The sequence below is a fragment of the Perca fluviatilis genome, chromosome 8, assembly GCF_010015445.1.
Source record: "Perca fluviatilis chromosome 8, GENO_Pfluv_1.0, whole genome shotgun sequence".
Taxonomy (NCBI): Eukaryota; Metazoa; Chordata; class Actinopteri; order Perciformes; family Percidae; genus Perca; species Perca fluviatilis.
Window position 1 is genome coordinate 21,047,405 of NC_053119.1, and position 13,620 is coordinate 21,061,024.

Sequence of the window (13,620 nt, forward strand, 5' to 3'; positions counted from 1 at the left end):
ATCCAACTGATTAATTAAAATGAAATTAATTATTTTATAAAATAATTCAGTGCTCTGACTGTACCTTTGCTCTGAGGGGGATTCTGGGTGCGATCACGTAGGATGTTGATCTGGTGCACAGGTCCGAAGGGCTCAAAAAGCTCTTTAAGTTCCGTTTCTGACCAGGATCGCGGGATCTGTCCCACAAACATCTTGATGGAGTCTAGGTCCGGCTGGTCCAATTGCTCAAGTGACCCGTTCATCTTGCTGCCGTTGCCGTTGCCGTTGCTAAGAGAAACAAATCTGTTATTAGTATACTAGGGACCAAAACAAAATTAATTTGTGATGTTGTATTTTGTTAAAGCGCCCATATAATGCTTATTTTCAGGTTCATAATTGTATTTTAAGGTTGTACCAGAATAGATTTACATCGTTTAATTTTCAAAAAACACCATATTTTTGTTGTACTGCACAGCTCTCTCTCACTGCTGCAGCTCCTCTTTTCACCTGGTCTCTGTTTTAGCTACAGAGTGAGTCAGTTACAAGGCAGGATTAGCTGGGATAATTCTTCTAAACGAGGGTGCACATGTAAGTAGTTCTTTTGTAGATTATGGTGAACTTGTGTGTTGTAGCAGTGCTTTGCTACTGAGAATGAGGTAGCATGCCTAAAGCTAGCATTCTAACGGTTGCGGTTAGCCAGCTCGTTTCGGCTTGTGACGTAGAAAGCTGTGCCGATTTTGAACAGCTCACCCGGAGACTGAAGGCAGGACACATTCAGAAACCGTATTTCACTCAAAACAACATGGATGGATTTTTTTTCAAAGTTTGTATGTGTGTGGAAGCACCAAAGACACCCCAAATCCCAGAAAAAGTATAATAATATGGGCACTTTAACCACAAATCCATTTTAACAAACTGTATGGTTGCTGCCACACACTGTCAAATACTTAGTGACTTTCTAAATTATTGTCCGAAAGATTTACAATGCATTTTTATAAAGCATTGTTTTAGAAGGCAGTTTCATAGACATCTTAAACCAATTGTGATTCTTTGGGCAGTGGATGGTAAGAGTTATCTGTTCAAAATTAGCACCAGCCATCAGCCAAATGCTGGCTCGCCATCTATTGAGTCACCGTGGCAGGTGGACAAATACATTAATTTCCAACCCACATTCAAGTCCGTTCAGGTGAAGTAATGACATAATTTTAATAAATCAAGCTTTGCATTTTCCTTAACCCAAATCCTTTAAAAATTGCTAATAATCAATTATTTGAAAGTTAGAATGAGACTCTTGTTGGCTCGTTTGCTCGTCGGCCTGCTCGAAGAATGATTGTGATTAGTCATCGTCACTGTGCAGGCAGACTGTATGTGTGAAACCAATAACCCAAACATAATGAAATGAGGCGAAATTGTGATTCATTAGATGGGATAGAGTTTGTGTCTATGGATTTTCATAACTAATTTGAATGTGCTTCGATTGATTTTTATACATTTGAAATGTACTACCAAGGAGTCAAATAGTTTATAGAGCATTTAAAAGAAGTAGATGCTGAAACAATATATTGTTTACAATAATGGATGGTGCAATAACTGATTGCATAGTCAACAACATGTCAAGTAACAATCTGGGTGTTAGGGGGTTAGTAAAGGAATGATAGAGATGAGTGAAATACTAAAATCGAGCCATTTTCCTTCGAGGCAAGCTTTAGGGACAGAGAATCAATACCCACCAGTGTACCTACGACTACAGCACCTTTGTCTCACTCACTCACACACAAATATTCCTTGACAGGTGCAGAGGTCCTGGAAACCAGGAATGAGGCAGGGGCTACAGCCATCCATTGATGTCAAGGCAGAGAAATCATGCTAAGCATAAAGCATCATTCCCAATACACAATCTAGTTCCACAGAGGAGTACAACACAATATGTGTAGACTATGGTACAAACAATGTCTGGCACACACACAGTACCACAATTCTTAAAACACTGTAAAAAGGAGGGACTGACAAAAAAACAAAAAAAACAACACACACTAAAAACAATATCTCACACAGACCTTTGGACACGAGCCATCCATCTCTTACAAATTGAGCCCAGTCGTTCCGCAGAAACACCAAACTCCTTGAGGGACCTAAATGACATGCTAACAAATCACACTTCAGTTCTTGTTCTTCTGAAATCCAACTCCACACCTCAGTTTGAATGTTTTTTTTTCCCCTGGAGGTTGTCAATACATTTGAATGATGAGATATAAACGGTTAAAAAAAAAAAAAAAAAGCTCCAGTGAAACAAAAGCCTCTCTCCACCAAAAAGAGGTGAGTGCACCCCTCCCACCAGCTCCGACAGCTAAAGGAAAACAGCACTGCAGAGCTCTAAACCTACAAAAATCGCTGTGTGCAGACAGATATTTTGCGGTACAACTTCTTCTCAGGCGCTTTGGCGATGGTACAGAGAGTAACCTACAGCTTCTTCGCCACAGCAGGGGAACAATCACATATTGTTCGCCCATGCTGGAGAACACTATTCACCGTTCCTCTACAGCACAATGGGCCAAGTCAGAGAGATGCTTTGGAACACATCGAAGGCTACGTCTGCTAAGGCCACAGCACTGGTGGGTGACACCATTTATCCAGTGGCATGCGGACGCCATTTTGCTGAGGGCCCTTTAATGAAATCTTGCTGTCGAAACCGCAAACCTCACTTGAAAAACTGTATTTGTGTCACAGCATTCAAAAACATCAAGGCTCAAAATCAACTCCCTTTGACAGTGTCTCCTAAACATTCGTTGAACACACAAGATCCCTACAGCTGCACATTGTCCTTTCTGTGAGTGAGTGAGTGAGTGAGTGAATATATATATATATATATATATATATATATATATATATATATATATATATATATATATATATTATATATATATATATATATATATATATATATATATATATATATATATACACAAATTGTCTTCCTCAAAGTGCAGAGACCATAAGCACACTAAGAGCTGTATTGACTGCTTCTGTTGAAACTGTAAAGAGCAAGAACAGACAGGAAGGTGAAAAAATGCCAAAAATTATGTAAGAGCATTTCACGTTGATGTCGTTAATGAATAGTTAAACATTTTGGGAAATGTGCCTCTTTCTTGCAGAATGTTAGAAGAGAAGATTTATACCACTCTCATATCTGTAGGTAAAATATGAAGCAAGTGGCCAGTTACCTTAGCGCAAAGACTGGAAATAGGGGGAAACAGCTAGCCTAACTCGATAAGAAACCAAATAATCATTCCCCAAATGTCAAAATTCCTTTAAAAAGGGCTAGTAATTAACTATGGCTAGACACATGCTAGCTAAGCTACCAGAAGGTGACAGCTGCACGGATCAGTATCTCCCAGTAGCATGTCAGTTTTAAGTGACACCTGCTGACATTAAGTAGTATCAGTGGAACCTGAGTGTCAAGCTGCATAATGTCATGTCAATACAGCAGAGTTAATACTTCAGTAGAAATTAGTTTTCAGTGAAAACTGTAGACCATGGGTTGAGTGATGTCAGAGTAACCAGGACCAATGCTGTTAGTACTGTGTTTATTTAAATCTATTTTTTCAAAGATTTAAGCACAATTGAAATTTCATTCACCTCTCTTGTATTGGGTTGACACCTGTGATCTCAAGATGGACATTGTATCTCAAAACCTGACAAAATGTAACCAATGCTAGCTGTATGGCTTAATACCACTAGGGGCAGTGTTTCAGCTATACACATATAGCAGCGGTGCACCTCTGGAAGTAGAGTCGAATTTTCAGTGAGGATCAAATACAGAGCAACTGAAATCAATTTAATTAATAGTACATTCAGTTTAAAAAAATGTATTTAGTTCCAAACTAATAAATTCAATTTCAAATTATTCTATTCAGATTTTCAATTATTCAAGATAGCCAATTCAAATATAAATAATTCAAATTCAGTTTCTAGTGACACGTCTGCCCATAAAAGATCTCCATTGTATCCACCTTAGCAACTCCCCCCCCGCCCCCTAACTGATCTTATCATTAACCCTGCTTCAGATTAAATATTTAATAAAAAGGCACAGAGACAAACAAGAAATGTTGGCCCATCATTGATAAGGGTACTAACTCTAACTATGTCAACACTGCCCAGTTCTGCTCCCTACGCCACCTGACAGAGTGCTCTGAGACAGGAGCGATGAAGTCTTTTGCTGAGCTTCCACAAACAGCCCTGCGATGTGGCAGCTCATCGAGCTTCAAGACGCCCTGCAGCAGCTGACGAGTCATGCAGAGCCAAAGCCACGACAGTTGCATTCTTACTGCTGCACCACCCATAAAAACAGGTGATTTATCTGGACCATGTGTCTGTCCTGTTGGTGAGCTCTGACCGCGCAAGTATGCCAGCGACACCTTTGCTATGCCCATAATAGAAAGCCAGCCAATTTGCCTAGTAATGTACAAGATTTTGAAAGCTCAGCATTGGGTGTTTGGACATTACTCAACCCTAAACCATGAGGGGTCACAGCAGCAACACATGTCACATGATTTTGTTTTGTACTGCTGATGGAAAGCAATATTTGTAGTCACTTGGATTAAAAACCCTTGCTTGCTATAATTGTATTTTAATAATTACTAGCCATTTATGAATGTTATTTGCTACTCAATTAAACTATCACAATGTTGCTTTAATTAAAAATATTGAGCGAACAAGTCTTGTTAGGGCAACGTTGTACATAACGCTGAGTCTCTTCCTGTTTTGAGTAATATAATAAAACTTCTTTGCCTTGGGCTGTTTTGGCAACCAGCAGCACACGGCTGTCATGCTTATTGGGGATAAAAAAAAAAAGGCAAAGATCACATGGACACACGTAATGCTTCTGCGAAAAGAGGAAATTCAGTTGACTGAAACAGCTGTTTGCAAGTAATACCCTAAAAAAATAAATAAAGCAGTTACTTCTTTCAGGAAACCAGTGGCCTCATAAGCTGATTCAACGAGACATAGAAGCCTCTAATGCCATGGTAATATCTTTGACAGCTGTCAAGCAGTACATGAAGGCTCTTTCTTCTAGTCCCATCTATTTTCTCTACTACTACAAAAAGAGGCAGAATATCCTTTGACAGGTTGAATAAGGTTTAACACACTTGGCATAAAAATATCCTTATGACAGGCTTGGAGTTGTAACTTAAAAAAATTGTCACAGAAAACAGCAGCAGGATTTACATAAAATTTGCTGTAGGACCCATGACGAAGAATCACTCAAGACTCGTGGCCCAGGTTTGAAAGAACAAATGACAACAAAAGGATGGATGTCGCCTGAGGCCAGAAAGCAGAAATATGATGGCTGTGTTATTTGATTTCCATACCAAGTGGCCGACTAATCAGCACATTGTGGTTCTGATGAGAAGTTAGTAAGATATTTTCCTCCTGGCATTAACTCCAATTCAGCTCAATATGGCCTGATTTCATCGTTGCATTTCCCCTGATGAAGACAGACGTGTTCAGTCAGCCTCTGAATGGCCTGCATGTTAACAGACGGGCAGCATCTGACGACAAGGCCCGCCCCATTAGTTCTATAATCACATTAAGCATCACTGGCGGTTACGAATGACGTTACTAAAGCAAAGCTCGTGTGAACGAACAGTCACACATCCAACTAAATATTTAATTCAAATCTTCAGGTGGAGCTCACTGGAGTAGGCAACAGCCTTACTAATGCATCTCAAATTAAGTGACAAACTTCTTACTAAAAGCAGCAATTAGGCTACACTTGATTACTTTGACAGTGTGCTTACTGCCCTGATTTAATCATTAGGGGTGTCACGATTTCAAATCGAAAATCAATCGAAATGAGCTTTCAATTTCGACTATTGAAATCAAATACTGACCTTAAAATCGAAAGTCAAATCACATTGTGGATTTGGAGAATGGTGACATCCCTATCAGTTAGCCTATCCATTTTCCTAACCCGTAATAGGCAACAGAACATCTTCAATACAAAACCCCATTAGGTCTGTGCAATGTCAAATTTTGATTTTGTCTTCCAACGATCACAAAAACAATGTAATCGAGAAAAAACGATTACTGATTTCTGACCGGAAGCTTTTTGCTCCACAAAGCCATCAATCTAAAGGAGAGGTTCTCTTGTTGTCACATCTCTTCAATCCATTAGTGCTACTCTTGACTTGGCCACTCAGGAAGCACTTTTTTTATTGGACTTCATGCGTACTGCAGACACTGACTTGTAGGTCACAAGCATGCTGACCTGAACAGTGAATAATCTTGAAAATATTATACTAACTGATACCCAATTTTAGAATCATAAGCTCAGACATCCCATAGCCTATTTCGCTGATTTAACATGAGTGTAGACTTTGTTAATAACTAAACAGCCGCATAGTATTGACAAATACATAGAGACGATGGGTGCATCTGGTCTTATGTAACCCTTACCCACAATATCTGTTTGCTAAGCTTGCAGAGGAATTTGTTCAACCTTCGATCACACCGCACCACACAGGGGACGTATTTATGAGCATTCCAAGGCTGTACATGTAGCTCCAGGACAGCCAGTCGTGTAATTATTGCAGAGCCAAGGTAGCAACAGGAGCAGAGAAACAGGTGACAGGCCAGATCCGAGCCTTCCTACTCTTAAGGCCACGACCCACCAATGCGACTGTCGACCAAGTTAGGCTGTTGGTGAGCGTCCGTCGCCCTAGTTTGTGCGGTGTGTCCCGCACCGTCGCCACGTCTGCCTTTTTCCCCAGAAAAAAAGTCTGACGTGCTGAACAGCCAATCCATCCGATTGGCTGCTCTGCTTGAAAACGGTAGCGAGGAAAGCTAACAACAGACTGTGAGAGGGCACACAGAAGGCTCTTCTCATTTGTATCCCATCTGATCAATCCAATACACAGAGCTGTCAAAACTGGCTAAAAATGACAATCAAATTTTCCTTCTTTAAAAAAAAAAAAAAAACACACAGGTTTGAGCGATTGAAATACATTTTTGCACATTATTTCCATAAGATGCAAAGGTTGGCCTATGTACATCAAGATACATAACTACTTGCTTATATTTATTTCAACATAAACATGTCTTTCAAAAGATCTCTACATACCTACACATTACAAAATAAACTAGCGTTAACATTACAGTGAAATTGGACATAAAGACCGTAATAGACCTACCTCTCTCTGCACCGTCTGTACCACTAAACACAAACCTTGCAGAACGTCCATGGTACTTGGCCTTCGGCTGTTGTCTCTGCTGTGCGTTCCAGTGCTAATTTTCGGTCAAGACAAAGGCGACGTGAGGCAGTCGGCCTTCGTCGCCACTAGTTCCTGGCCGACGGCTTGGTGTGTCGGGGCCTTTAGCCTTCAACATCTGGCTGCATGGCACCCCCACCTCCGCCACCCTCACAGTGAGCAGAACGGCTGGCCCGGCCAGCCCTCAGACCATGTGCCAAGATCCTACACTTTGCACAGATCAACAGCTCCCGACCACAACAAAAGGGATCACTGTGACGCTTAGCTTACTGATACAGCACTATGGATGTGTTGGCTGCCAAAGGATCACACTTAAGTCACTAACTGTCAACAATCAGGGGGATAAATCAATCAAATACAGCTGGAAGAAGATCCAATCACTACCTCACCATCTCAAGTCCAACAGATGAGAAATTCTTCTCAGAATATCCTGTGAAAGTGTGAAATATACACACAAAAAATTCAAACCATTCATTATATACACAGGCAACCATTACTTTCCAAGCAGCAAATCCTTACATTTGTTAAGTTGGAACTAGGTAATGTTTGGTATTTGATTTATTTTTCTGTCACACAGTAGAACAAAATAAAGGGTAAAGGATGGAAAATACACATAAAGAACTGACCTTGCGGCCATTCACGTCAACCACACTGATAAAGAAAAAATTATAGTTACAAAAATAACTTTTTTCGTGACATTTCCTTAAGTGTAAGACCATTAAAATAAAAAAGGACCAGGCCTATTTTACTGTCAAATATAAGACAGCACTCCTGAAAGTAACCATTTAAATTTTAAACAAACAGTCTTGTAAAAGCAGGCTGTAGTTTTGGAAATGTCGTTTGTCAAGCAGGGTTAGCTGGAGTTATCTCTAAAGGACCGTTATAACATGGACCTCTGTGCTTGGTGAATGTCTCTTCTCCTTTGTATGGAGCCCATTTGCGTCAATGTGATGAAAAAAGATCATGCAAGTCATAATGACTTAGTATCTCAAAATAATGACTTAGTATCTCAAGACAATAAGAAACTCACAAAATGATGACTTAGTATCTCAAAATAAGGACTTAGTATTTCAAGATAATAAGAAACTCAAAATTACTTAGTATCTCAAGATAATGAGAAACTTTAAATACCTTTTTATTTTTTAAACACTAGCTAACTCATTCGATTGACTTGCATGATCATGTTTTTGATCACATCGGTGGAAATGGGCATTCATACTTTTGTGTACGTGCCCTGTCACAAGATGTCCATTAATGGCTCAATAATGTAGCAAAGCACGTGTTTTCTGCCGTTAAGTAAGCACTCTACATTCAACATGGACGGAAGCACCACAGCCTACGGAGGTGCAGCTAACGATGATAGCTAGCAGAGAGGAACTGGGAGTGCGCCAGGCAAGCCGAGCTAATAGCCCGTGTGCTGCCTACAAACAAGCTTAAATTCTACTGTTGAGCTTTAGCCAATTAAACTGAAAACAAAACATACCAGGTCGGCAACACATTATTAGCAAACTTTACGTTAACTTAACACGGTAACTCAACCCCCCTCCCTTTAACACATAACAGTTACCGTTTCGATCGAGCACAGGTCAACGTAAGTTAAACACGTCCATTTGCAACTAACTAAACAAGACGGTGGTGCCGTGTGTGTATGTAGAAGTAAAGTAACACAGACAAACCGGGTTGTTATTAAAAGCTAATCGATGCTGTTTTCCTAGACTGATACCGAAACGAGTGATCTCCGGAAGCACATGTCACTTGACTATTGTAGGGCGCCTAGTATCCGATTCCGTTGCTAGCAAACTGCGTTTTGTTCCAGTCACTTCGAGTAATATGGCGTTAGCCCAAACCATGTGTGCTCACTGGTAGTTAGGCATCGTGTTGAATTTACTTTACAGACTTCTGTTAAGGATACTTCCCTTATTATCCAAGTTAGACAAACTACTTTAACTCCAGGTAAAGGTAGCGCCACTGCTCGTATGATTAGCAACGTTAGCATCTCAGTTAAGCTAACGGTAGCTAACTCCAACTCGCCCTGAGCTGTGTTGTTTCTATCTAAAAAAGCACTCACAAATGTTTGCGCTGCTAACACAGAGAGACGGAAATGCAACGCAGATTGTTAGTTGGATTACTTACACGGTGTCGCTCGAAGCCATTAACCGACTTTCGGCCAGAGGGTGGAAATCCAGGTTGTACGCCGAAGTCATGCTGAAAACAACGTATATCTAACAATGAGAAGCGACGTCCGCTCACTCGCAAGAGGCTCAACTCCTGCGACGAGACGGCAACAAGACGAAGCAGAACAGGTGCAGGGAGGGGGCGTCTTCTTCAAAACTGCATGAGAGAGCGGGCACCGATATCCGCCTTATTCCTTCCTCCCAATTTCTCTTTCGTCCCCGACTGAAATAAATTCAGACAAGCCGCTGTCACACTGCACACCGAGCTGCAGCAAACCAGAGGCGTGGCCTTTTCAACAAAAGTCTGAAACCATGCTGCCTACTGCTGCTTCTCAGCGCCTCTACCCCGATGTAAAATTATAGTAATAATAATAATGTCCCCATAGGGACTGGTACGTGGTCTTCTACAGAGAGTTTAGTGACCTTTTTATAGTTTATGATGTTTTATCTGGTGTGTCATCACTATTTGTATTATTTTAAGGACTGATATTCTGCAGCCTTTTCAGAAAAAAATGCACATTATAAGAATGAGTCAGGGATCTAATGATTATGATTAGAGAGCAATTTAAATATAGAACCCATTATCATTAAGATTAATGATGCTGCTCCTGATTCCATATTATCTCAGTCCAATACAGGCACCTGCATTTTTTGGGATTACGCAAATAAGTAAGACTATGTACAGCTTGTTTATTGCCCGTAGGTCCGTAAATCTTTTCCAGTCAAAGTGAGATGGTTAAAATGCAGTTTTTCTTTCTGTGGTGCTTTTCCCCAGGGTCATAGGTCATGTTCCTCTTTGTGCTGGGCTGTTGTTTCCCTGGGGGAGGGGAAGCTTATCTTCTTTTGTTGTGTTGGACTTGCAGGGCGAGGCCTCTCCACTTGGGGGGAAAGGTAGGGGGGCCGTTTGCCAAAGCAGAGAGGCAGGGGGGCTAGCATAATTATCAAATCATTCTTTATTGCTCCAGCAGCTGCACAATCCAAAAATATTATTCATAGCGAGTGTTAAGAAACATCCCATTTATGAAATCTGATTTAATCCTTGTATCCATAGCAATATCAAGGCAACTTGGCACCAGTGCAGAGCATGTGCCTAAAAGAGGTTTGTATGCATAATGTGATATGCGACCTATTTTACCATATACATGCAGACGAGCCCACTTTGCAACATGCATTAAGCTTGAGGGGCTGCTATAAAAAGATTCTAAACCTCTCTGGAGAATCAGGTTTCATTAAAATGGAGGAAAAATACAATAATGTCATTCCATCTGCAGCATCCACATATTTCCTTTGACTCAATTAGATCTCAGGGGATCTAATTGAATAGATTTGTTATAAGAGGAGCAGGATTCTTGTAAAGAGCAGCTCCTGTTACTCTCGTGGGTATGTAAAATATATACAGTACTGCTTTCTGTACAGCTAATAATGCAATTACACAAGTTTATGCGTCTCCTTGTCTTTTCTTAGAGATGTTTGTTGGAGTGAAATCCAGAGGCAGATGCCTAGTTGCTAGCACTTTCTAATACTAGCCTTCTATTCTTAATCTCACATTATTACTACTGTAATCCTTTCATAATCATCCACATGTACCATGCTTTTGTTGTTTACATCAAATGTTTTTCTCTCATGCAGTGGAGCTAAAGTCCCACTCATTCACCCATCATTATCATCATCCAGCATTTAAATTTGCACCCCTTCTTGACAAACTGCATGGTGTAAAAATAGGCGAGCTTCAAATCCAAATAGGACACATTTTCTCCGCTTTGCCTTTGGTGGAAGCATTTGCAGAATGGCGACCAACTAAAGGGCTCTTAAAATGGAGAGAGAGAACTTCATCTTATCATGCTTTCTCAAGGAAATGTACTGGGTCAAGATGTACTAAGCACGCATGATAACATTGCCTTATCATCAGGGTCTAGTTCCTCTAAATTAATGCAAATTCCAAGATGGATGTATTTGTTCCTTCTTGTTCTTTTAAAGATAATTGATATAGTTTGCTGTTTTTTACTGAGGGGGTACAGTAAGGCCTGGGTTGGCTTTTTTGTCCTTTTTACTTAAGAGACAAACACCTGCTTTGATGACACATTCATCTCGCTTTATTTATTTATTTATAGTTCATGCAAGTGTCTGAGCCCTTGTGGAACTTTGAAAAGAGGAGGAAGGTAATTAAATGACATGAGAATGCTATAAGGTATTGATTTTTCTATTCTGATACAATTTAAAATATCTACTACGTCCTGATCAAATTCGTTTTGTCTAGGGAAGATGGGATTGACAGGAATATACAAATTCATTAGATTCAAACACATAATTTCTGGGATCCAAAAAAACAAACATATTGTGACACCAGAGGGACCCTGCCCACAGTCACAGCATGGGAGAACGCCTCAACTGGAAACAATACATCTTGTGACAATATTCAGCCCAGACAAAGAAGCAGTCCACATACAGGGTGCTCCACAAAAGCTAGCCCAGATTTGAATGAGGGGCCAACCCCAACGTACCTCATAGGCAGGTCCTCATTCCTGACAGAGATCCCGGCCGCAGAGGGGGGACAGCGCATGCTGTTGGCATACAAACTCTGCACCAGGGCCAGCTCAGAAGAGTGTTCCAACATCGGTGCTCTGGAAAAATCCACCCGGTGTAATGGACACTTTCTTCTCTTTCCCTCTTTCCTCTATGTATTTCTCTCCCTTTCTCTGTCTCCCGCCCACTCTTTCTCCTCGGTTTAGTGCAGCAGAGCGGCTCCCACCCCCTTCGCTGACTGGCGTGGCTGAAATAATCCTCTCTGACAGCTCATCGTGCGCTAATGCATTGTGCTGCCTGCGGCAGCCCAGTTTGCAGGCTGTAAAGCTGTGGCCACAGTAGCACTCTTGCACTAATTGACACCCATATTAGGATAACTCCAGCAAATTGGACATGGGTGATTTATTCCCACTGTCAGATGGGGAAAAATCAGAGGTAACATTGACAAAGTTGCCACAAGATCTTATCCACAATTCATGGTTTTGTGGCCTGCTTCTGTGCATGTTGGCATGTATGAATCAGTGAACTGCTCCAAATAAAGGCCAACGCAAAACATACTACTGGAAATGGTTTTGTTAAGCCTAGTACCCTAGAACTGTGCCCGTTATAAGTTTTTTTTAATATTAAACATTTTGCTCATCATTGAGCACCTGTATATACAGGTACATATTATAACCATTCTCTATTCAGCTCCTATGGGGATCTGCATGTCACTGTCCCTCTGTGAGCTGGCTGATGATTAACCAGTGGGTGACAGGTAGAGAGCTGACATCCTCATGTCATTATTATTGTGGAGTGGATAAGGATAAAGATAGCCTGCTGGAATATAAGCATACTTTGTAGTCAGCATGAATACTTGTTAAATAAATAAGGAAAGACAGTACGAACCCAATTGTTCACCATTTCAGACTGCAGGCAATCTACGCTGAAATACCTGCAAATACTGCCTGCGACTGCTACAGGCCCACCTATGGGCCTGACAGTGTTCCAGAGCATAATGGCATGTACCTGTATGTAATTCTGCTAAATGACCCAGGATAGGAAAGGGTTCTTCACATTACAATTAAATTACTAGAACCTAACCATCAACTGATGGCACATTGAAGAGGCAGAACAACAGAGCGTTATCAGAAAAATTTGCATTTGACAGAGCTCATTTGCCTATGTTCTGAGCTTATAGCTGGTAATATGATGAAGGCAAAGCAGTTTTTGAAGCTGCTGAACATTGCAGTACACATATTCAGAACTAGCACACTTAAAGCAGGTTTTGCTGTCACTATGCCATCTGATTAAAAATTTGAAAGCCATTTGTCACAATATCTTTTGCACAAAACCCAGGAGAAATCAAATCTAGGTCTCATTCTCCCATAGGTGTTGTGTCCTGTTAGAGTAACGTGAGACATTAAGTAGGAAAGTCATCTGAAACAGGGTCATGTCATTTTGTGCCTGTATCATAGCCGAGAAGACCATCATGATGGGGGTCCACTTCCTCTGATCATGGCAAAAAACCCTCTTCATTTCAGCCCCGCTCTTTTCTGCTGAAATGAATATTTTAAACACTGATGTTGAAATCCCGCTCTTTATGATCTGTTGCTGCCTAGTATGGCTGTCAGTGCCACAGGCACCATGTAGAGAGCACATTCTGCACTCAGAAAGCTCTGATCTTGCAACATGTA

The 13,620-nt window shown here is 40.8% G+C and overlaps 1 protein-coding gene across 9 annotated transcripts in view; it reads right to left on the reverse strand.

Moving 5' to 3' along the window:
- The window catches only part of LOC120563607 (CUGBP Elav-like family member 2), a 32,681-nt gene extending 20,551 nt beyond the window's left edge, over positions 1–12,130 (reverse strand). For 2 of the 9 annotated variants that reach the window (XM_039807886.1, XM_039807883.1), the window contains exons 1-2: positions 11,923–12,129; positions 65–267 (exon numbers count right to left, since the gene is read on the reverse strand). In XM_039807886.1, the coding sequence (XP_039663820.1) occupies positions 65–267; positions 11,923–12,035 (316 nt within the window). In that variant the 5' untranslated portion in view covers positions 12,036–12,129. Of the gene's footprint in view, positions 1–64; positions 268–8,814; positions 8,834–9,380; positions 9,689–11,922 lie in introns of those variants that run through there. The other 7 variants (XM_039807889.1, XM_039807884.1, XM_039807885.1 and 4 more) reach the window with 6 other exon arrangements.
- Positions 12,131–13,620: the final 1,490 nt, after the last annotated feature.